General features: G+C 39.8%; 1 protein-coding gene across 7 annotated transcripts; it reads left to right on the top strand.

The window, feature by feature from the left end:
• Nucleotides 1-129: 129 nt before the first annotated feature.
• LOC140365874 (unconventional myosin-VIIa-like) lies at nucleotides 130-23,185 on the top strand. 7 transcript variants are annotated; one of them, XM_072452494.1, is made up of 50 exons: nucleotides 131-377; nucleotides 3,161-3,223; nucleotides 7,091-7,204; nucleotides 7,359-7,511; nucleotides 8,119-8,303; nucleotides 8,370-8,491; nucleotides 8,572-8,714; nucleotides 8,792-8,905; nucleotides 9,019-9,087; nucleotides 9,161-9,245; nucleotides 9,322-9,398; nucleotides 9,476-9,595; nucleotides 9,665-9,807; nucleotides 9,888-10,098; nucleotides 10,265-10,400; nucleotides 10,479-10,585; nucleotides 10,762-10,821; nucleotides 11,450-11,587; nucleotides 11,727-11,885; nucleotides 12,013-12,105; nucleotides 12,441-12,535; nucleotides 12,631-12,715; nucleotides 12,809-13,027; nucleotides 13,225-13,332; nucleotides 13,405-13,614; nucleotides 13,692-13,898; nucleotides 13,976-14,152; nucleotides 14,220-14,309; nucleotides 14,932-15,059; nucleotides 15,163-15,289; nucleotides 15,380-15,673; nucleotides 15,751-15,978; nucleotides 16,524-16,691; nucleotides 16,781-16,898; nucleotides 16,998-17,124; nucleotides 17,191-17,360; nucleotides 17,474-17,664; nucleotides 17,779-17,903; nucleotides 18,030-18,187; nucleotides 18,271-18,424; nucleotides 18,499-18,654; nucleotides 18,727-18,832; nucleotides 19,386-19,499; nucleotides 19,566-19,653; nucleotides 19,738-19,844; nucleotides 19,915-20,100; nucleotides 20,179-20,295; nucleotides 20,373-20,456; nucleotides 21,899-22,018; nucleotides 22,103-23,185. In XM_072452494.1, the coding sequence occupies exons 2-50, from the start codon at nucleotides 3,206-3,208 to the stop codon at nucleotides 22,193-22,195; spliced, it is 6,597 nt and encodes a 2,198-aa protein (XP_072308595.1). In that variant the 5' UTR covers nucleotides 131-377; nucleotides 3,161-3,205; the 3' UTR covers nucleotides 22,196-23,185. The 7 variants fall into 7 exon arrangements, with proteins under 7 accessions (XP_072308612.1, XP_072308595.1, XP_072308604.1 ...); XM_072452511.1 differs by lacking the exon at nucleotides 10,762-10,821 and having other exon boundaries at nucleotides 130-377; nucleotides 18,030-18,198; nucleotides 18,282-18,424; XM_072452503.1 differs by lacking the exon at nucleotides 10,762-10,821 and having other exon boundaries at nucleotides 132-377.
• The last annotated feature ends 283 nt before the right edge of the window (nucleotides 23,186-23,468 follow it).

Below are 23,468 nucleotides of genomic sequence, written 5' to 3'. Positions count from 1 at the left end.
TACTTTGCGCTAATTTTTTTTCATATATTGTGAGTTTTGTATAAAATCCAAACTGTGGAACAATTGGAAACACAACCCATGGTATGTACCTTGTGTTGTGTCTAATTACAAGCGACTCAGTTGTACCTCATCGCCCCCCACTGACTCTGTCCCTGTGTGTCGGCCTTTCTGCTGCAGGGATCAGTGAATGAGCGGCCACTCGTGCTACACTTAATTCCAATAAGGGAGCGAGCACGGAGGCAGTCATTCACCACATCCACCTCAAGAAGAGAAGATGCAATAGCCTGAGTTTGCAGTGGCTTTAGGAGAGATGCATGATGATGAAGAGCCATATGTTTTGCCAATCTGACCAAGGAAATACAGAAGTCAAGACAGAGGTAAGACCAGGACATGCTGAATTTTGAATAGTGGATAAAGGATTCTATAATATATACTTCTATATACTTCTATATACTGCTTTGCTTTGTCTGACAGTGCGACCAGGAGGACACAAGTGTAAACCAGCGGCAAATATATAAATAGATAAGATAAATGCAAAAGAGAGTTCAAATCAGACACAAAAGCAAAGGACAACAGGTCAGGTAATAGGCTTATCACAGCATGGGCTCTAATCAGCTTTAGTGAGCGTGTGTAGTGTAAATGGCGTGTGGACATTGTAGAGACAGTGACTTCAAATATTGAGTGTTGATTTGTTGTTAATTAGCAGGTGATTGTGATTAATATTGCCTGAAGGTAATAGAAAATACCTGGCACATTGTGTCCTTAAGCATGCCACAAATGTATCAATTCTTTATTTAGTGCTAAGCAAATGCTTTAAGATTTAATTGTTAGTAAAGTATAATGTAATATGCGTTATTTTTCCAATGTATTGTGAACTAAGACACAATTTAACCAATGGCCATTTATGTTAAGAGTGACAACACAGCTTGAAATCTAAAATCTAGTCCATCTCCCATGAGTACTTTTCCAACCGTATTTATTTTTCCCAATATTTTTACATTTGTTTAGCAGTTATAGAAACTGAACTGAGCATGGCCACTCAACCTTTGTCCCAGACCTCAGCTGGGGTAATTAAGTGATCAAATATTGATGGATATCCTGTGGGTGACTGAGCTGATGTGTGCATGGCTTTTTTTGGTTGCAGTACATTTAAGAGCAACAAGTTCTGCCAAGATGCAACAATTATATTTTCCTTTGATACAACATCAGGAAAAATAATAAATTATGCAATGAATGAATTAAAACAAAAACGAAAATAGCAATGCCAATTAGTCAAATTAGATTTAAACAGCCAAGCATCCTGTTCACTTCGATAAATTACATTGTGCAATTAAAAATCAAGATGCACAGCTAAATATTTCACACAGTTTTAATCCTCTGTGTCAAAGGTAAAGCATCTGCCAAGTGTCAAAAAGTCAAAGGCTTAAAATAACACTTAATGAAAGGTGTATGAATAATGCATCATCACTAATACACATAAACACACAAGCACAAAGCATCTCAAGCTGCTCCAAGCCATGTAAATCTGATCCTGATGAAAAACTACTATGGCGCCTCCACACACAAAAAGATCACGTGTCACAAGATACACAGGTACAGCCAAGCCACATACCTACATTTTATAACATTAAAAGGAAAAAAAACTAGATGAGTTCACTGCAAATTAACCAACAGGATCGTGTGACATACTTTCAACTAGTTTGTTGTTAAGTCCATGGGATTCAGAATGACAAAAATCTGTTAATTTATTTGATTGATTAATCTTTATTTATTTTATTGATTAACCTTTATTTAACCAGGTAAAAAACCTGTTGAGATCGAAACCTCTTTCTCAAAGGTAATCTGGGCTGAAGTGAGAAAATTGCAGTACACAATTATAAAGACATTTACACATTTAAACAAGAGACATTTAAGAAACTACATTTAAAAGCAAAGACTTGCCCTTTGTTTTTTAAAACACCACAGCGAAACCAGTTCATACAATCTCAGTTCATACAGGAGAGAGTTTCAAGCTGTGGGAGCAGCATAGCAAAATGCTGGCTTTCCCCAATCAGTCCATATTCAGACAGACGAGCCATAAATGTTACGTGAGCACTGGGCATAGTGACCTTCAGCTCTCAGATAGGTTGGTGCACAACCACAGACTTAGACTTATGGATTAGAGTCATACAGTGAGTGAACCTCTGAGCACTCAAAGAAGACCTCTCAGCCCTGGCATACAGTTCACAGTGATGGGCGAGTCCACCATGAGCTGCCACAAATCTTAACTCACAATGATATACCGTGTTTAGTGATTGAAGACATTTAGCTGTTGCATCTTCTTAATCCAACAAATGTACAAAGGTTGCAACTACCACACGTCTGCAGGCTTGACCAGTAAAACAGGATTTGTTGTGATATAATAATTTAATAAAAAACAAGCTTTTATCTTCAAGTAAGCCATAAAAGAGAACTCAGTCTAGTAAAAAGCCAAGGTACTATAATAAGGAACAGACTCAATGGGGCATTGGTTTTCAAAGACCAAAATGTGGCATATAACAGGAAGCGGAAACCCATGAATATACTGACCTGTAAAGAAAATAAGCAATAATAGCTAAAAAATATTACAATATATTATATTATTTTAAGGGAGAAAATACAATTGTCATTAATAATGTAAAACTAGTTTTTGAGTGTTCGTTGCGAAGTGTTGCTTGCCAAGAGGTCCTGGTTGCAAGAAGATGCCAAAATGTGTATATAACTGTACGTGATATTATTACGCCCCAAAAATAGGTCCATTCAACAATATTATCACTACTACACGACTTACTACAGAATAGTAAACAAAATCATCTTACAATAATAATAGTTCCAAAAAGGACAGTTTTGCTTGGATAATGCAGTGTAGTATAATTCCCAATATTCACTACATATATAATGACTGTAGTATACAGTCAATTGTTCACTCAGATCTTACATTACGTCATTATTTTTACCCAGCAGTACTCTGTATAGATTCCATTAAAACTCACAGAAACGCCTCAAATGCACCAGGCACCAACAGTAGCTTGTCTGTCTGGTGTCAGCAAAGCTTGTTCAATGCATACAACAGTCAATTTGTAAAAGGTCTCTTATATATTTAATATATTTCTATTGAAATGTGTGCGCTTCTCATTCACAGAGTCAATGCTGATGTCCCGTTGTAAGTGTGACCCACCTAAGCACCATGGTCATTCTCCAGCAGGTAAATACATTATGTCATTTGTCTTCTTTGTTGTTATGTATGTATGTCAAATGAAACACTTCATTAAGTCTCAGTTATTCTCATCCACTCATTGTAGAGTATTCTGATAGTATTCTTACAGGCTTTTGTTGTCTCCTGTAGTGTTGGCTGTTTTTGTTTAACTTGTCATCCTTTGATAAACTAATGGGCTTTGACAGCTCCCCCTCCACTTTAGAGAGAAAAATGGGGCAAGCCAATAAAACCCTGATCAGCTGATGTCTCTCTCTCACTGCACGCCCCAAACTCATCACCAGAAATGTTAATGTCGACCATTTGCTTAGCGGAGGAGGTGCCATAATAGATTTCTTGTTTTATTTGTCTCAGTTTTTGAAACTCCGTTGGATTTAGGCGGAAATAGTTAGAACTGAAACTAAATTGTAATCTGCAGTAAGGTTCGTTTCAGATTCAATTATAATTTTAAATGGCTGTAAATACAAGTAGAAGGGGCTCAGATTGGTTGCCTGGGGGCTGGGATCCAAACTTGCGTCGCCTCAGCTCCAGATTTGCAACACTTGTCAAGGTAAAATCCACCATTAACATTAATTGTTGTTGTTACTGAACATTTTATTCTGAACATTATTTATTTTAAGACAAAGTTTCTTGAACAAAAGTTGTGACGTGCAGTTACGGCTGTAAGCCTTTAGTCATTTAGTCGAGTCATTGATTGATGGTGTCTTAGTCCATCAAAATGTTTATTATTTGACTAATTATTTTATTGGGATTATAAAGGATTTATATGGGCCACAACAAAAAGGAAAAGGACAGGAGATTTGATTGGAGATTTGAGGATGTATTGTGAATATATTCTGGCTTTCTTTCTTTCAATTTTGTTTTTCAAAAAAAACCTTTGGTCAAATATATGGTCAGATCTTAGAGATAGTTTTGAGAACTTTTGCTAATTCCACGGCCCCTTTTAGTTGACTAATTGATGCAAAGGGAATCTTTTTTTGATCAAGATTTGTTTTGGTCGAGTTCAAGTGCAGTTGCTCTTTGCTTCGTATTAAAGGGGGAGTATGTACTAAATGTTAACATTCATTGTTAACTGAAGCATAAAAGTGGCTTCAGCAATGACAGATACAATCATGTCCAGTGACCTTTATCATTTCTCAGCTGTGAATCTAAATGCAAATGAGTCAAGCTGGTTGTGTTTTTTAATCCTTATGAGTTTAATAGTTTGCTCAGAAACAGTTTAGTGCCATTGCTTTCAAACCTTAAATGCCTCAGCAGATGTAACTCTGTAAGTTAGGCATGTCCAAACTACATCCCAGGAGCCAAATGCGGGCCTCAGACACATTTTTGTTGGCCCTCCGGAAAAACACAAAAAGTAGTTTCAAGCATTTTGATGTTATACCAACCTAATTTTAATGTTCCAAGACTTATTAAAGGTATGGAGGCTCACTGAAACGATGTCAAATGCAGAATTTCGAATGATTCACTGTCATTTGACAAATTGGACATTGTCAGCTTGTTTGTGGCCTTCTGCTCCATATAAGTTTCAAAATGTGGCCCTTGGTGGAAAAAAAGTTCATACACCCCTGCTGTAGGTCATGCTAAACACCAGCAGAAGGCAGCATTGTACCTGATTTTACTGTTAAGTTCAAGTGCCCAGTGATGTAAGAGCAGTAGGTTAACTGATGCTTTAACCCACAACCAAGTATGAGGCCACCTTTAGTGAAAAAGTAAGCTGACTTGGAGACTGAACAACTTTGAAAGTCTCAATGTGCAAATGATATACATAAAATGTTAAATATTTGAGGTCTATTTATAGCCCTTTGTGCTGTAAACTATGACTCCTCAGAAGTGACATAACAGTGAATGTAAGTGAACACCAGCTCATGTCTGACATCTATTATTTAGCCTACAATTCGGGAGAACTGCACCTATCTACGCGTTACTTACATAATTGTAAGCAGTGTCAGTATAGTTCCTACTGCTGTTGCTGACACCTCTGTGTGTGCTAAAAAGGTCATTGACTCCTTATGTTTCTATATATATATATATATATATATATATATATATATATAAACATTTTAAAAAAAAGCCACTCAAGGTGCAAAAAGTGTTTTTACTGGGTATTGTGGCACATTTCCTTTGGTATCCACTCCTGGTTATTTTGTCTATTTGCATACCTTAAAGGGGACTTATTGTGCAAAATGTCCCTTATTGTTTTTGTGAGAAGACTGGAACCATTAGTGTGCCTTGAGGTATTGACAGAGGTGCCTTGAAAAAAATAACTATTTCAGTTCAGGTTCATATGGATATAAATGAGTCTGTTACAATTTTGCAGTTTTCTGCAAAAAACAAAAAAAGCAAGTAAAACAATTACCATTGCTGAATTTTAAGAACCAGACAAAAGCATGGACGATATTTGCCACATTATATACTTTTTTTTTTACTCAAAGGTCTGATTTTGTTATGTTCTAGTGTGTGGCGTGTGATTGGAATATTTTCCGCCAAAAAAGGTTTAAAAACATTGATGTAACTTCTGGAACACAAGCTCTCTATAGACTTAAACTAAAAGTGAAATAGAGAAAAGAAGAGATCCCAGCCATTTAAATAATTCAGTGAGTGGCTTCTGATGGTTTGTGGTTGGCCTAGCCTCTTCCCTGACCAGCTGTGTGTGTGTGTGTGTGTGTCTGTCTGTGTGTGTCTGTGTGTGTCTGTGTGTGTCTGTGTGCGTGTGCGCGTGCGTGCGTGTGTGTGTGTGTCTGTGTGTGTGTGTGTGTGTCTGTGTCTGTGTGTCTGTGTGCCTGTGTGCGTGTGTGCGTGTGTGACAGATGCGTAGTGGTGTAATGTTCAGGTGGCTCAGTTTGCCAGGTGAGAAATTTACTTAATTAAAGTGACATGTACGTAACACACACAACCAGACAGTCACACATCTTACACATAACATATTTAAATCTACACAACAGTGGAAGGGCAAAACTAAACGTATAGAAAAGGGATGGAGTTACACCACCTGCATTGACACAGTTCAAAAAAGTAAAAAAAAAACTACATCTTTAAAGCTACACAGTTTAAATGATTTCAATATGGCTTGTGTATAATCCTTTATTGGTCATTTTAAAGAATGTTTTTTCAGCAGTTAACATTTGAAGTGGAAATCCCACACCAAAAGAAACACCTGAGGAGGAAGTGACATCTTGTTGCTATGGACAACAGATGAGTTTGAAGGGGGTTGGGTTTACAAAATGAGAGGCCGAGGCAGGAGAAGAGGACCGTCCCGTAAAAACTTCTGATGTAACTCTAAAACTGCTTAAATTTATCATTTTTACAGCTTGAAACAGTTTTGTTTTTAAATCCTGTTGATGGATTAGTTGATCACGTTTATAGATGTCTGGATATAATCTGGATACAGTTCATCTGAGTGGCCAGCAAGGGATATTGATATCCATTGATTTCTTTTTTTTCCCAAGCTGGAGCTGTGATTATTTTTGCTTGTAAGATTTTATTATTCCTCTGAGGATGTACAAGCGTCGGGATTATGTTGAACTCTATGAGAAGGATCTGGCTAAATGGAATCTTCTGCGAAACGTCAACACTGTGGTGAAAAATAGCACGTTACTGCCGGTAGATGTTATTAATACTTTTCTTTTGTTTGATAAGGAGCTTTTACAGGAAATGTGTTATATACAGTACATATCTCATGCTTTTCTTGTACACCCACTATTTGAAAAAGGCTGCTATTTGTATTGTTTATTTTGATATGTGAATACAAAAGCTAATCTGTGCAACTCTGCAAATATATACTTGTACAGGTTAAACTAATTAAATTGTTTGGTACACAAGGTAACATGAAAAAGACTAGATTTTTGTTTTGCTTTTTAGGGCGACTATGTATGGTTAGATCCAAAGAGCGGTCGTGAGTTCGAGGTGCCAATTGGCGCAGTGGTCAAACTATGTGACTCAGGGCAGATCCAGGTGTTGGACGATGAAGGAAACGTAAGAGATTCATCTTTTATCTCATTGAAATGTACTCATATATTCTGAAGTATCCCAATTTTTATTGAAGCATTTGAGTCAGTGTCATTGCTGTTTCACACTGAAAGGCACTTTAAAATTGTCAGTACCTTTTACTATTAATATTTCTCTGCAGGAACACTGGATTTCACCTCAGAATGCCACAAATATTAAGCCAATGCATCCCACCTCCATTCATGGAGTGGAGGACATGATCCGTTTAGGAGACCTCAATGAAGCTGGCATCCTCCGAAACCTGCTCATCAGATACAGAGAAAAAGTCATATATGTGAGTACTAAAACCATTGCCTATTTCATCCCCTTAAACTTCTGCCGGAGCTGTCATGTCTGTCTGTCTTATTCTCTCCTCTTTTCAATGAACTATTCTCCTTCTTTTCTTTCCTGTCTTTCTTCCTCTGAAGACTAACTGTGGGGGCAGAGTAAGTCAGAATATTGAAGAAAAAGATGCATCGTATTCACCTCAAGTGTTTATCCTAAAATAGCATGAAATATTAAGCTGATTATGTGTGATATATTTACAGTATTTGCATGTCAACATGTACTTAGAGGGCATTATGTCAGTGCTTGATGATAAAGGTGCTCAATGCTGCACGCTGCCTGCATGTTTACTTGCTACTAACATGGACGCCACTTCTCCCATGACTAACACTGATATGTTCTCATTGTCATCAATCACCATTTGAGCTGCAAGATCAGAGTTACCTTATCCACCCCAATGAGAAAACCGCTCTTTCCGTCAGTTGCATGTGCGCACAAGATCGGCAGCACTTTACTTTTCGAAAATAATGTGTTATTCAATTCATTTTTAAGTGTACACGCAGTAACATGTAGCTGTAGCTAATATCAAAATAATTAACTTCAGTTGTTGTATGCAGACATATACAGGCTCCATCCTGGTGGCTGTTAATCCATATCAGCTGCTGCCGATCTACACTGCTGACCAGATCAGACTCTACACCAATAAGAAGATTGGGGAAATGCCACCACACATTTTTGCCATCGCAGACAACTGTTACTTCAACATGCAGCGAAACAACAAAGACCAGTGCTGTATTATCAGGTGGAATAAAAAGGCACATACTGCTTTATATTATGAAATCATTCTGACTGGTGTCTTTGGTTATAGTGGTGAATCCGGAGCTGGAAAAACAGAGAGCACTAAATTGATCCTTCAGTTCCTCGCAGCCATCAGTGGACAGCATTCATGGATAGAGCAGCAAGTGCTAGAGGCCAACCCTATTTTGGAAGGTAAGAACAAAGCAAATACACACTGCACAATGAGTCCAGCAGAATAAAGTCAGCATGACGTCTTCTTCTTCTTTGCGTAGCGTTTGGTAACGCTAAAACGATCCGTAATGACAATTCATCACGATTTGGAAAGTACATAGACATCCATTTTAACAAGAGGGGAGCCATAGAAGGAGCAAAGATTGAGCAGTACCTTCTAGAGAAATCCAGAGTCTGTCGACAGGTGGGAATCGATGAGAATCCAAGGTTTTAGTATGTTGTCTGCTTTACCTCTGTTCGTTTGTTGTGCACCCATCATAGGCGTATGATGAGAGGAACTACCACATTTTCTACTGCATGTTAAAAGGCATGACCCAAGAGGAAAAGAAGAAACTGGGTCTAAGCAAAGCCACAGACTACAACTACTTAACTTTTGTGAGAAACATTTGGCACTTATCATTGTGCACTATCCTGAAAATATGAAATGTAATCTGTTCTGTTGTTGATATGTAAACATATCAACAACAGAACATAACATATTGTTTTAGGGAAAATGTACAGTGTGCGATGGACGTGATGACCTGAAAGAGTATTCCAACATTCGCTCTGCAATGAAGGTATTTATTTCTATTTTTTACATTTTACGACGATGATGTGTTTATTTTATCCACAACTTTTTTCACACTGTAGGTGCTGATGTTCACTGACAAAGAACATGGGGAGATTTCTAAACTGCTTGCAGCTATTTTGCACATGGGGAATCTCCAGTATGAAGGTATGACAGAATACATACAACTTTGGGCTGGTTAAATGCAAAAGTAGAGATGGTTAAAGTTGTGTTTTCTTTGAAGCGCGTAATTATGATAACCTGGATGCTTGTGAGGTGGTCCGAAGTCCTCCTCTCACAACAGCAGCTACACTGTTGGAGGTAAAACTCATTAACATGTACTCGACAAATAAACCACATAGGAATATGACTAAATACAATGATTAACTTGTGTTCAGGTGGATTGTAAGGACCTGCAGAACTGCCTGACAAGTCGCACTCTGATCACTCGTGGGGAAACTGTGTCCACACCTTTGAACATGGACCAAGCCCTGGATGTCCGGGATGCTTTTGTCAAGGTAACATTATCTAGTTCCCCTTACGCAAAACTTTATGATAGCATTTGATGTATTTTTTTGTAATTGCAGGGTATCTATGGACGCTTGTTCGTGTGGATTGTGGAGAAGATAAATGCTGCCATCTACAAACCCCCAACTGTGCAGCCGAAATTTTCTCGACGGTCTATTGGGCTGTTGGACATCTTTGGCTTTGAGAACTTTGCTGTTAACAGGTATATGGCAATAGTCACAGAAAGTTATAAATGCTTGATGTGTAATGGGTTATCTTGATTTCATTTTTAATTTTTCTCAGCTTTGAACAGCTTTGCATCAACTTTGCCAATGAGAACTTGCAGCAGTTCTTTGTGCAACATGTCTTTAAGCTGGAGCAGGAGGAGTACAACCTAGAGAACATAAACTGGCAACACATCGAATTTACTGACAATCAAGATGCACTGGACATGATTGCCATCAAACCTATGAATATTATCTCACTGATCGATGAGGAAAGCAAATTCCCCAAGGTATGGGATATGAACACTCACTTCTCAACAAAATAACCATAACTAATATTGTGAAAAATTTACCACAATAGGTTTGACAATTACAATGACTTGGCCAACGTCTGAATAAATGAATGCAATGATGAATATTACAGCTGTGCACTAATGATATTTACTTGTTGAACAGGGCACAGATGCTACAATGCTGAACAAGTTGAACTTTCAGCACAAGCTCAACACTAACTACATTCCGCCAAAGAACAACTATGAGACTCAGTTTGGGATCCAGCACTTTGCAGGAGTGGTCTACTACGAGACAAAAGGTTGGAGTGACATACAATTGTTTGGAAGAACATCCAAAGATTGCATTTAAAAGTGTATGTTTTTATGTGATCTGGCAGGCTTCTTAGAGAAAAACCGGGACACACTTTATGGGGACATTATCCAACTGGTGCATTCCTCCAAAAACAAATTCATTAAACAAATCTTTCAGGCCGATGTTGCTATGGTAAAGGAGCAACTTGTTACAGATTTTATGAGCATTTTAAAAGTTGAAACTCACTCTTCTGTGTTTATTCTGCATGTCTTGTTCATTTGCATGTTTCTGCGTAATGTCCAGCTTTATGCTAACATTACTGTTTCCTCTGTCCCTGTGTGTTTTTGCATGTGTGTGCCTTTCACCAGTTTCTGTGCGGTTATGCTCCTGCTAGTACAGTGTGTGTTCCTGCCAAAAGTCTTCCTAAGGTAAACTTTATTGATTGATAGTGAGGATTTAGTTCTTGTGAATTATTAATCATCCTGATTTCTTGATAAAAATATAATGTTAGTCTATGAGTCTCAATTTTAACCAAATAAAGGTGGTGAAGGCTTTTAGATAGAGAATATTTACAAATACACTGTATTAACCCTAACCCAATTAAATCAAAGTTTAATAGTCAACTAACGTAGTCAGGATTATTCCAATTAATCATTGTAACTCTAATTCTATGAATGTCATCTTTATGAAATGTCCAGAATGTATAGCCTTACACTTATCCATCTCAATGGGGACAAGCATGTGCCGCAACTAAACCATGTTACAGGTCAGATCAGTGGAGAGGCGAGCCTGCCCACACCACAGTAAGAAAGCATGAATTCCAAAGTGCAATAAAAACACATCTAATTCAATAAATGCAAATGGATACATTTAATACTGTACAAAATTCCAAGAAAATAAATATAACATAGAAAGAAAATAAATATAACATATAAACATATTTACAAAACTTACATGGTGCAACTTTAAAACATATTGAGTTAGTGCAACATCCAGGAAAAGTAAAAGCTGCCTCTTCCTTTGTTTTGACACTTTTTGGTCTTTTCCATGTGACAGGGGGCTGAGACCAGGAAGCGCTCGCCCACTCTGAGCAGTCAGTTCAAACGTTCTCTGGAGCTGCTCATGAGAACGCTGAGTGTGTGTCAGCCCTTTTTCGTACGCTGCATTAAACCCAATGAGTACAAGAAACCCATGGTAAGTGTCTTACTTGTTTCCATATAGATTACAGTTTGAAAAGACTGTTTTTTGCAATTTTTAATCTCTTATATTTTCAAACTACAGACTACCAATATTCTGATGGTTCTGTGGGTAAAGTGCAACCATTTGTCTTTAGTTGTTTGACAGGGAGCTGTGCGTGCGCCAGTTGAGGTACTCTGGGATGATGGAGACGATTCGTATCCGTCGAGCAGGGTACCCCATCCGCTACACTTTTGTTGAGTTTGTGGACCGCTACCGAGTACTTATGCCAGGAGTTAAACCAGCATACAAACAGGTGATCAACAATTACTCAATAGACATATTTCACTGTCAACATCTTTAAGTTTCCCCACTGCCTTTGTTGCCGTTTGATATGATAAATATTGATTTTGGTGTGACATTTATTGTGGTTGTTTGATCAGGAGGACCTCAGGGGAACGTGTCAAAGGATCGCTGAGGCTGTGCTGGGCAGAGATGATGATTGGCAAATGGGAAAGACAAAGATCTTCCTCAAGGTACAAGAGACATTAATAATTATATTCTTGCATTTATGTAAAAAGTGAAACATCTGCTTTTAATTATGTCTTCAAAACAAACTCAGTGTGTTAGTTTGATTCAGGAAATGAGTGTGCAGAAAGGTCAAAGCAGGGCAGTGGCCACATTTTCCACTCAGGATGTGTGTAGAGATAGCAGGCAAGGGTTTGTCATTGTTGACTTTATATTCTTGTTACTTGTCATGATGAGCTTCTCATTATTTGCACAGATAAGAATGCTTTTCTTAATATTTAAATGTCCTTTGTTGACATTTCATTATTTGTATCTCTTTATTTCTTTGTGGTCTGTTGCATAGGATCACCATGACATGCTTCTGGAGATTGAAAGGGACAAAGCGATCACAGACAAAGTTATTCTCATCCAAAAGGTGGTGAGAGGTTATAAAGACAGGTAGGTTTTGTGTAAACGTTAAAACATCTTCCTGTTTGAGGGCATTTTCCTGTTTGTAGGATTTTTGCATACCATGTCTTAATTTTCTGCCACAGGTCAAACTTCCTGAGGTTGAAGAAATCTGCAGTGTTCATTCAGAAGACATGGAGAGGTTACCAATGTAGAAAGAACTATAGTGCTGTAAGATTAATCTTCATAAAGAGCAATATCTGATTAATTAGTTAATCAATCTGTATTTTTTGTACTTGTTTATATGTTTGTTTCTTTTTTCAGATGAGAGCAGGCTTCTCTCGTCTGCAAGCTTTGGTCAGATCCAGGAAGTTGTGTGCTTCGTATCATGTGGCCCGTCAGCGAATCACGGGCTTCCAGGGTCGTTGCCGAGGTTACCTGGTGCGGCGGGCTTTTAGACATAGACTGTGGGCCGTCATCACGATCCAGGCCTACACCAGGGGCATGATCGCCCGGCGGCTGTACAAGAGGCTCAAGGGAGAGGTAAAGGCTAGATAAAAGACCTCAGGCAACTTTTGTTTGGGTTTTGACTGAATTGGTATCTAGAACTCATAGTAAATTACTATTATAAAAGGATTTCAGTGGGCTTGATTAAACAAAAATATTAATTGTATTGTGAAATTCAACTGTGCATAAAGGTTTATATTTATAACATAATATAATCTTGTATTACTCTTCAGTATTATAGACGGCTGGAGGCGGAGAAGATGCGTCTCGCTGAAGAGACCAAACTGAGGAACCAGATGTCGGCTAAAAGAGCCAAGCAGGAGGCAGAACGCAATCACCAGGTACGCCACATTTGTGCACTGAGCTCTTAAAGAGTAAAAACTGTCTGTAACTGTGTGATTGTCTCCATCCAGGAACGACTGGCTAAGCTGGCCAAAGACGATGCTGAGCGTGAGAAAAAGGAGAAGGAGGAGGTACGTAAGAAAAAGGAACTGGTGGAGCAGATGGAGAAAGCCCGGCATGAGCCGGTCAATGACTCGGACATGGTGGACAAGATGTTTGGATTTCTGGGAACGACAAGCTCCCTCCCAGGACAGGAAGGACAAGCCCCTACTGGTTTTGAGGTAAGATAAGCTTCAGCAAAGGCTTTGTTAACTAAAAAGCTAAGCATGGTTACGTTAATGTACGTGTTTGTTTACAGGATCTGGAGCGAACCCACCATGAGCTGGAGGAGGACGACCTGGATGAGGCTCTTCCTTTGCCTGAAGATGATGATGAGGAAGATTTGTCCGAATACAAGTTTGCTAAATTCGCTGCGACCTATTTCCAGGGGAGCACCACTCACACTTATGTTCGCCGATCTCTAAAACAACCATTGCTCTTTCATGACGATGAAGGAGATCAGTTGGTGGGTATCTTTTGGTTACATCACAAGAATCATAAGCGATGTCAAAATTGTTAATCTTTCGTCTTCTTCCTGCACAGGCCTCTTTGGCAGTGTGGATCACAGTGCTAAGGTTTATGGGGGATCTGCCTGAGCCCAAGTATCACACAGCTATCAGTGATGGCAGCGAAAAGATCCCGATCATGACCAAAATCTATGAGACTCTGGGCAAGAAAACATATAAACGAGAGCTCGCTACACTGCTGGGAGAGGGAGAGGTGAGGAAGACTCTTTAATAATTTTCTATATTTATTGACCTGTATTCACCTGTAGTCTCAATTATAGACCACGGCCCCTGAAACCCCCAAGAAGAACAGCGTGCGGCACAAACTTGTTTCACTGACTCTCAAGAAGAAATCTAAGATCACAGAAGAGGTAATAACAAACACTGTTAGTCCTGAACACTCGCAATACTGACCTAACCATGTGCAATTCTGTCATATGTGCAATTGCTGTTGGAATTCATGTGCAATTCATGTGCAATTACTGTGAAATTCATGTACAATCTATGTGCTGTCGTGACACATATTCATGTGCAATTACTGTCGTGATCACATGCAATGGTATTTATGTATTTATTTATTTATTTGTCTATGGGAGTTTTTATTTATTTATAGGAGATCTTCTACTGAAAGTGTTTTTCAGACTTCCTATAAGTGATCTGTTCTTCTGTATCTACCTCTGTATCTACCTGCGTTGCACCAATGAAATTTCCCCATGTGGGACAATAAAGGAATATCTTATCTTATCTTATCTAATAATCTGTTCTTCTGTATCTACCTCTGTATCTACCTGCGTTGCACCAATGAAATTTCCCAATGTGGGACAATAAAGGAATATCTTATCTTATCTAATAATGCATACTACATATATATAACTAATGTCCTCTGCTGTCTGTCAATCAAAGTAAAGAAAATAAGAATAACAGAACACTTTCTTTAAATTATATGTACTTCGATCAAATAGTGCACAATTGCTAATCTATGATGCTTTTCAGGTTACGAAGCGCCTCAACGATGGGGAGCCTGGTCTCCATGGTAACAGCATGCTTGAAGACCGCCCCACATCCAATTTAGAGAAACTTCACTTCATCATTGGCAACGGTATCCTGAGACCAGGACTCAGGTGATTTATCTCCACTTGACTGTATTTAGTGTAAACTTACTGCGATACTATTTTGCACAATTTGTTCTTGCAATTGTTTTTTCAATCTCTGTTTTGTTTTTAGGGATGAGATCTATTGTCAGATCTGTAAACAGCTGAGTCAAAACCCCTCTAAAAGCTCCCATGCTCGTGGCTGGATACTCATCTCTCTGTGTGTTGGATGTTTTGCCCCATCTGAAAAGTTTGTCAAGGTTAGTTACTACTTCCCGTATGATTAGGATATTTGTTCGTAAAATATGTGATCAATGTAAAGAAATTATTTGTACTTTTTCCATCACCAGTATCTGAGGAACTTCATTAACAGTGGACCACCGGGTTATGCTCCATACTGTGAGGAGAGGCTGAGAAGAACATTTGTAAACAGAACAAGAACCCAGCCTCCGTCATGGCTGGAGCTGCAGGCCACTAAGTCCAAAAAGCCCATTATGCTTCCAGTGACCTTTATGGATGGCACCACCAAAACACTCCTCACAGACTCGGCCACCACAGCCAGGGAGCTGTGCAACTCCCTGTCAGACAAAATCAACCTCCGAGACCGATTTGGCTTCTCCCTCTACATTGCCCTCTTTGACAAAGTAAAGTAACAATTACACACCAACAAAACACTCCAAAACGACAACAAATTCTGAGGTACTTACTTGTCTTCTCACAGGTTTCTTCTTTGGGCAGCGGTAACGACCATGTGATGGATGCTGTGTCGCAGTGTGAGCAGTACGCCAAAGAACAGGGCGCTCAGGAGAGGAACGCCCCCTGGAGACTGTTTTTCAGAAAAGAGATCTTCACGCCCTGGCACAATCCCACTGATGACCAGGTGGCCACAAATCTCATCTACCAACAAATTGTCCGTGGGGTCAAGTTCGGAGAATACCGCTGTGACAGGGTAATGTTTCTACAGTTTACATTACTCCGGTTTCCCACATCAACTTATACAATTTTAGGTGACATCACAACATCCCTCTGCCCTGAGATATTTAATGGAGATAAGTACACATTATCATTAGGTCACTAATGATTATTCTAGTAGTTGACTAGTCAGCGATTATTTTTTCGATTTGTCGACTAGTCAAACTAGTCATACGTTTTTCACTATGAAGCTGAAGATTCTTCCATTGATCCATCAATCCATCACTAAACAAAATGATCAAGTTTAATATTAGTTGATTTCTTTAGATATTTCTTTTGATGCCCCCCAGCTGGGACATCATCACATAGAATATGGCATTGACGGATTAACGGATGGCTCAAATGCAGAGGACACAGTTCTCTACAGTGTTCCATATATTGTTGTTTTACATTAGAAACATCAATGTGTCTTCATGTGCAAATATTCAATTAAATCTAGTATTTTCTAATGAATATAAAATATATAACGCTTAATTGAACAAATCACTGAACAAATCACTTGGATTGTTTGCCTTATCATAGGATGACTTGGCAGAGTTGGCCTCACAGCAGTATTATGTGGACTATGGTTCAGAGATCCTCTTGGAGCGTCTCCTGAGCCTCATTCCCTCCTACATCCCAGACCGCGAGATCAGCTCCTCCAGAGGAGTTGAGAAGTGGGCCCATTTCATCATGGCTGCCCACAAAAAGGTGCCCACTCTGACTCTGAAAAACATATACATCATACTGTCATATTATATATTGTATTTTACATATTTTTTTTTTAAATTTTTATTCAGAGTATCTACACTCAGAAAAGGTTTGATTCTCTCAAAGTGAAGGAGGAAGTGGTGGATTTTTCCCGGCACAAATGGCCTCTCCTTTTCTCACGCTTTTATGAAGCTTTTAAGTTTTCAGGTAAGCTATTTTAACATATTATAATCAATTTTTTTATTTTTTTTTCCATTGAAAGTAAAATTAATATTGTGCTAAGCTCACTGTCTGTGCACATGACAGGGCCCAGTCTTCCTAAAAATGACCTGATTGTGGCTGTGAACTGGACTGGTGTGTACTTTGTGGATGAGCAGGAGCAAGTTCTTCTGGAGCTTTCTTTTCCTGAAATCAATGCCGTCTCCAGCAGCAGGTATTTCAGACATTAGTCATGGCTAATCTTAATAATTTGCATATTCAAGTTGTTATGTCTTTTCAGGGGAGGGAAGTTACAGGGCCAGAGTTTCACCATGGCCACCATTAAAGGTGAAGAGTACACGTTCACGTCCAACAATGCAGAGGACATCCGAGACTTAGTGGTCACCTTCCTGGAAGGCCTAAGGAACCGGTCCAAGTTTGTAGTGGCTCTACAGGACAACCCCAACCCCAGTAAGAAGAATTTTGACATAAGCAATTTAATTGAATGCCAAATAATGCCTGGTAATCTTATCCAGATTATGTAATGTTCCAGAAAGTTATGAAGTGTGTTTTCTCATTCTCAGCTGGAGAAGATTCAACATTCCTCAGTTTTCAGAAAGGAGACCTGATTGTGCTAGACCAGGACACAGGGGAACAGGTCATGAACTCTGGGTGGGCCCATGGTGTCAATGAGCGAACCAATAAAAGGGGAGACTTCCCTGCAGACTGTGTCTATGTCCTGCCCTCTATGACCCGACCACAGCAAGAGATAGTGGTGAGGAAACCATCTTTGAATAACTTTCACATCAAACTGCCATCGCACCTTTGTTACTCTCAGTGCAGCTGCTCGCCCATCTATTCGTGTTTAAATGGTTCTGTTTTCAACCAGGCGCTGGTTACCATGACACCAGACCAGCGGCAGGAGTCGGTGCGTGTGTCTCAACTCATGATGCCAGAGACTGACGAGAGATTGAAACCGTACACACTGGAGGAGTTCTCATATGACTACTTCAGGTACAACATCTTGATACAGGCAGGGCTCAAACCACGAGCACTTACAGAACATGGCCTTCAGAATCATTTAAATGTTTTTTTCCAAGTGTACAGTCTTGTTTTAGTATTATTTCTGCTCCTATTAAGGCCTCCTCCTAAACATACCCTGAGCAGAGTGATGGTCACTAAGAATCGAGGGAAAGACAAGATGTGGAGCTGTACCAGAGAGCCACTCAAACTCCCTTTGCTCAAGAAAGTGGTCAACCATGAAGATCTGTCTCAAGAAGCCTGTATGGCCTTCATTGATATCCTCTATGTTGTGAGACTATCGTTTTAACATGACGTGTAAAATGTTGCAAATAGTTGTGTTTTCTTTAACTGTCCGCACCCATGATGAAGTATATGGGTGACTATCCATCAAAACGGACGCGCTCGGTGAATGAATTAACAGATCAGATTTTTGAAGGCTCATTAAAGGCTGAACCGCTGAAAGATGAGATGTATTGCCAGATCGTCAAGCAGCTCACAGACAACCATGTCAAGTGTGTAGACTATAACATTATTTGTCTTTATCATTTATCAAGCTCTTTTAATTCATGACTTGGGTCTTATGCAGGTACAGCGAGGAAAAGGGCTGGGAGTTGTTATGGCTCTGCACTGGTTTGTTTCCCCCCAGTAATGTTCTGCTGCCTCACATCCAGCGCTTTCTACAGTCCAAGAAACACCACCCACTGTCCGGGGACTGCATGCAAAGAGTGCATAAAGCTTTACGGTATTTCACGGATATCAAACAGTTTGAACTCACAATTTAGTTCTGATTTAATGATTGTAATTGTTTCCACAGAAATGGGTCCAGGCAGTATCCTCCTCATTTGGTGGAAGTTGAAGCCATTCAACACAAAACAACACAAATTTTCCACAAGGTCTACTTCCCTGATGACACAGATGAGGTTTGTACACAAGTATCGACTCGATTGATTTGTTGCTTTACACATTTTTTGCGTGCCTTTTTTCAGTTAGCTTTAGCCTATATTTTTACTATTAATCTTATTATTCACTTTTCCGATTCTGATTCTGATTCTCTTTAAGTACCAAACTAATACTCTTTCATTTAAAAAAAATGACGAATATTTGTTGCGTTTTCCTATTTTTCAGATCAAACTATAATTGCGCTATCAAATATGATTTAAAAAAACTGTCAAATAAATTCGAGAATTTTTGAGGCAAGAATAAGTCGTTTGAATTAACTATACTCCAAAAAGTTATCTCGCTGTTTAGGTCACATTAATCTTTATTGTCTTTATCATTCAGGAGGTTTGATTTCACAGAACTGGTCACATATTAGGCGATCAATTAGTAAATGTGAATGAAAGTACATTACAGATTTCACTGTAGTGTGGTCACGGTGTAATAATCGTGAATAATCCTAAAATTGTGGTTTTTACTCTCACAATAATCATGTGACACTAATATTTAACATCATGTCCTCCCTACTTATTCTAGGCATTTGAGGTTGAGTCCAGCACAAAGGCGAAAGACTTGTGCCAGAATATTGCAACGAGACTGTTGCTCAAAACTCCAGAGGGCTTCAGTCTGTTTGTCAAGATCTCAGACAAGGTTAGATTACTCCGGTTCATTTATCTGGGACTATATGCATCATAATAACATTTGTTTTATCCACAGGTGATCAGTGTGCCACAGGGAGACTTCTTTTTTGACTTTGTGAGACACTTGACTGACTGGATCAAGAAATCTCGACCAGCTAAAGATGGTGAGTTTTGTCTTTTTCTTGAGTCATTTTTATTTCTATACTTTTCATTTGTTGTGAATACATATGAATATATATGTTTTGCAGGTACTGTTCCTTCACTCACGTATCAGGTGTTTTTCATGAAGAAGTTATGGACAACCACTGTCCCAGGGAAAGATTCTTTTGCTGATTCAATTTTCCACTATTATCAGGTTTGTCTTGTGCAAAACAATCACATTTATATTGAGCAGAATATTAATAGTGTCTGCTTATTGACTATAGGAGCTGCCTAAGTATCTGCGTGGTTACCACAAATGTTCTCGAGAGGAGGTTTTTCAGCTTGCAGCTCTGATCTATCGCGTGAAGTTTGAAGATGACAAATCGCATTTTTCTATAATTACCAAAATGCTCAGGGAGTTGGTGCCTCAGGATCTGATTCGCCTAATGTCACCAGATGACTGGAAAAGGGTGCATTTTCTATTTTTTCTTATCTTACTAAACGTCTTTGTCATATTAACTACAACTGAAATGAATTGTGTTCAACAGTCAATAATTGCATACTTTAACAAACAAGCTGGTAAATCGAGAGAAGAGGCCAAACTAATGTTCCTGAAGACCATCTATAAATGGCCCACTTTTGGATCAGCTTTCTTTGAAGTCAAGGTGAACAGAAACATCTGTTGTGATTGTTTGATTTCTTTTTGCAATGAGCTATCTTCAATATTCTATTGTTTTTTAAGCAAACAACAGAGACCAAGTACCCAGAGATTCTTCTCATTGCCATCAACAAGCACGGAGTCAGTCTGATTGACCCAAAGACAAAGGTGCACTTTTGCTAAATACTGTATAGTCATCATCTGTGTGTGGGGGATTTTAATTGAAGCCACTGTTATCCTTATATATTATAGAAACATTACATTAAAGAACATTATTATAGAAACATTATATAAAGTGACTCTTTTTAGTGACTCCCCCACCCGAAGGCGGAGGGACGCGACCCTCTCGTTCACTGGGGTAAACTCCAACACGTGGCGGCTGAGCTGAGGGGCTATAAGCCCACACCAGCCCGTCGCCTCTCCCCGCGGGCAACACCAGAGAAGTGGAGCGTCCAGCCCCTCTCGAGGAGATGGGTTCCAGAGGCCGACTATATCTAGTCGGTATCGCTCAACCTCCCGCACAAGCTCAGGCTCTTTCCCCCCCAGCGAGGTGACATTCCATGTCCCCAGAGTTAGTCTCTGTGTCTGGAGATCTGGTTGCCGAGGCCCATGCCGTTGACTGCCTTCCAGATCTCTCTGCACCGGCCCGTTATGGATCCTCCTGCGGGTGGTGGTTCCACGGGAGGGCAGCCCCACGTCGCTCCTTCGGGCTGTGCCCGGCCGGGCCCCGTGGGGTAAGACCCGGCCACCAGGCGCTCGCCATTGAGCACCCATCCCAGGCCTGGCTCCAGGATGGGGCCCCGGTGACGCCGATCCGGGCGATGTAAACGGCCTTGTTTTTGTTGTCATCATAAGAGGCTTCTGAACCGATCTTTATTTGACCCGTCACCTAGGACCTGTTTGCCTTGGGAGACCCTACCAGGGGCTTGAAGCCCCCGACAACATAGCTTCCGGGATCATTCGGGCGCTCAAACCCCTCCACCACGTTAAGGTGTCGGTTCAAGGAGAGGTCTACCCTCACCTATGGTCATGAGCTTTGGGTAGTGACCGAAAGAACAAGATCGCGGATACAAGCGGTCGAAATGAGTTTCCTCCTCCTTGTGGCTGGGCGCTCCCTTAGAGATAAGGTGAGGAGCTCGGCCACACGGGGGGAGCTCGGAGTAGAGCCGCTGCTCCTCCACGTCGAGAGGAGCCAGCTGAGGTGGCTCGGGCATCTGTTCCGGATGCCTCCTGGGCGCCTCCCTCGGGAGGTGTTTCAGGCATGTCCCACCGGGAAGAGGCCCCGGGGAAGACCCAGGACACGCTGGAGAGACTATGTCTCTCGGCTGGCCTGGGAACGCCTCGAGACCCCCCCGGAGGAGTTGGAGGAAGTGTCTGGGGAGAAGGAAGTCTGGGAGTCCCTGCTCAGACTGCTGCCCCCGCGACCCGGCCCCGGATAAGCGGCAGAAAATGGATGAATGGACTCTGAACTCACTGGGACTGTTTTTATATGTGTGTAAATGTTAGTTGATGTCTGTTCTTTTTTTGATTGGTGTTTTCTCTCTTGTCATGTTCTGTTCTTTAAAAAAAAAAAAAAAGTAACTGCAAGTTTTTACTTTTTGTTAAAACAGGACATCTTAACGACACATCCCTTTACCAATATTTCCAACTGGAGCAGTGGGAACACATACTTCCATATCACCATTGGTAACCTGGTTAAAGGAAGCAAACTGCTCTGTGAGACGTCACTGGTGAGTAACTACATTTTGTCATTCTGAACTCTTTTTGAATGTATATTTTTGTAAAAGCCCATGTTTTTCTTTTTATGTTGACAGGGCTACAAGATGGACGACTTGCTGACCTCTTACATAAGCCAAATGTTGACTACTATGAACAAGCCGCGCTCAGCTCGAGGCCATAGCAAGTGAACTTCTTACTGGCAGGAGGCCCGTGAGCTTGTCCGAATGTTGCGTCCTATTGGCCAGTACTGCAGCTGGGGGCGGACCTTTTCCCAACAGCTGTGGAGGATGAGCCGCAGTCCTTCTGCTAGCTCGGAAAGTTCAAACCTCACTGTGGAGAGCTTTGCTGAGAGCAGCGATCCCGGTGAAGGCCCAAGTCACTACTACAGTAGCAGCCGGAGCAGGGAAGAAGAGGAGTCCTTGTCCAGTGAGGACGACTACCTCTGACATGTCCAGAGTCAGGCTGGAGCAGAGAGAGCACTGGTTCATTAATGTTATTTTAGTCACTCTCAAAGGGAATGAGACTAAATATTTTCTTAAGTAAACTTCAGCAGCTTTTGACTTTTCTTCTTAAGCACAAGACTGAATGAATATACTTATGGCTCATATTATTTGTATATTTATGTGACTACCCTTTTTCTCTAATCAACTCATTAGACTTAATATTATCACTAATTTATTTGTATATCTGCTTCTTGTTATTATATTACATATATTTCTTTTGTATTAACTAATGCTGAAAAAAGTAAATCATTTAATTATTTTCAAGTTGTCAAAGATAACTTTGTTTTTGTTTCAAAATATTGCCTTATGTTTTCAGGTCAAAGGTTTGGAAATGAACCAGGCCAACAACTCATTTTTTGTATTTTGGTACTAAACTCTGCCTTCTGTTTTTATATTGTCCTTCTGGGATGTTTTTGTGATAAACTGAACATAACCTGCTAACAGTGGATTAGAATTATTTTTGAACAATAATAAACAGTAAATTGTCCACTTTCTGTGTAAGAATAAACAAGCATATTTGATTCAGCTATATAAATCCCATCATGAGGAGACTATAATGTTAATTAGCGAACAAAGCGGTCCTGAATAATTAATAACACTTTAATAGGTTTCTGTGGACTTTATCCGCACATGGGAGTAAACGTACCTTTATCATTTGGTTACATCAAAACAACAACACACACACTTTCTTTAAACTTTTCAAAGTTGAAAGGTGAAAGTCAATGTATAAACACTAAGATCTCCAGATAAATGTATTATAACTTTCTACTATAGTACTATACTATACTTTATGAATTTGAATGTCACATGTTATTGTCTCCTTGCAAAGAGCTTCTTGTCCTTGTCAGATTGGAGGATTGGAGGAGGAAAAAAACAATCACTGGGTTAGTAACTTTAACAATATTTTAATAGTAATAAATAAATGGTGCATACACAAACACATGACATAAATCAGCAC

Source organism: Eucyclogobius newberryi, unplaced genomic scaffold (genome assembly GCF_026437365.1).
Source record: "Eucyclogobius newberryi isolate DKJ021-1_F unplaced genomic scaffold, fEucNew1.0.hap1 SCAF_10, whole genome shotgun sequence".
In the NCBI taxonomy this organism is placed as follows: Eukaryota; Metazoa; Chordata; class Actinopteri; order Gobiiformes; family Gobiidae; genus Eucyclogobius; species Eucyclogobius newberryi.
This window is presented reverse-complemented; position numbering and strand designations above follow the sequence as displayed.

Excerpts from the sequence above, each read along its gene's own strand:
- LOC140365874 (XM_072452459.1), top strand. The coding sequence starts at position 3,684 with ATGGCTGTAAATACAAGTAGAAGGGGCTCAGATTGGTTGCCTGGGGGC. Across the intron at positions 15,674-15,750 it reads ACATTGCCCTCTTTGACAAA|GTTTCTTCTTTGGGCAGCGG; the intron begins GTAAAGTAACAA and ends GTCTTCTCACAG. Across the intron at positions 22,019-22,102 it reads TGCTCTGTGAGACGTCACTG|GGCTACAAGATGGACGACTT; the intron begins GTGAGTAACTAC and ends TTATGTTGACAG.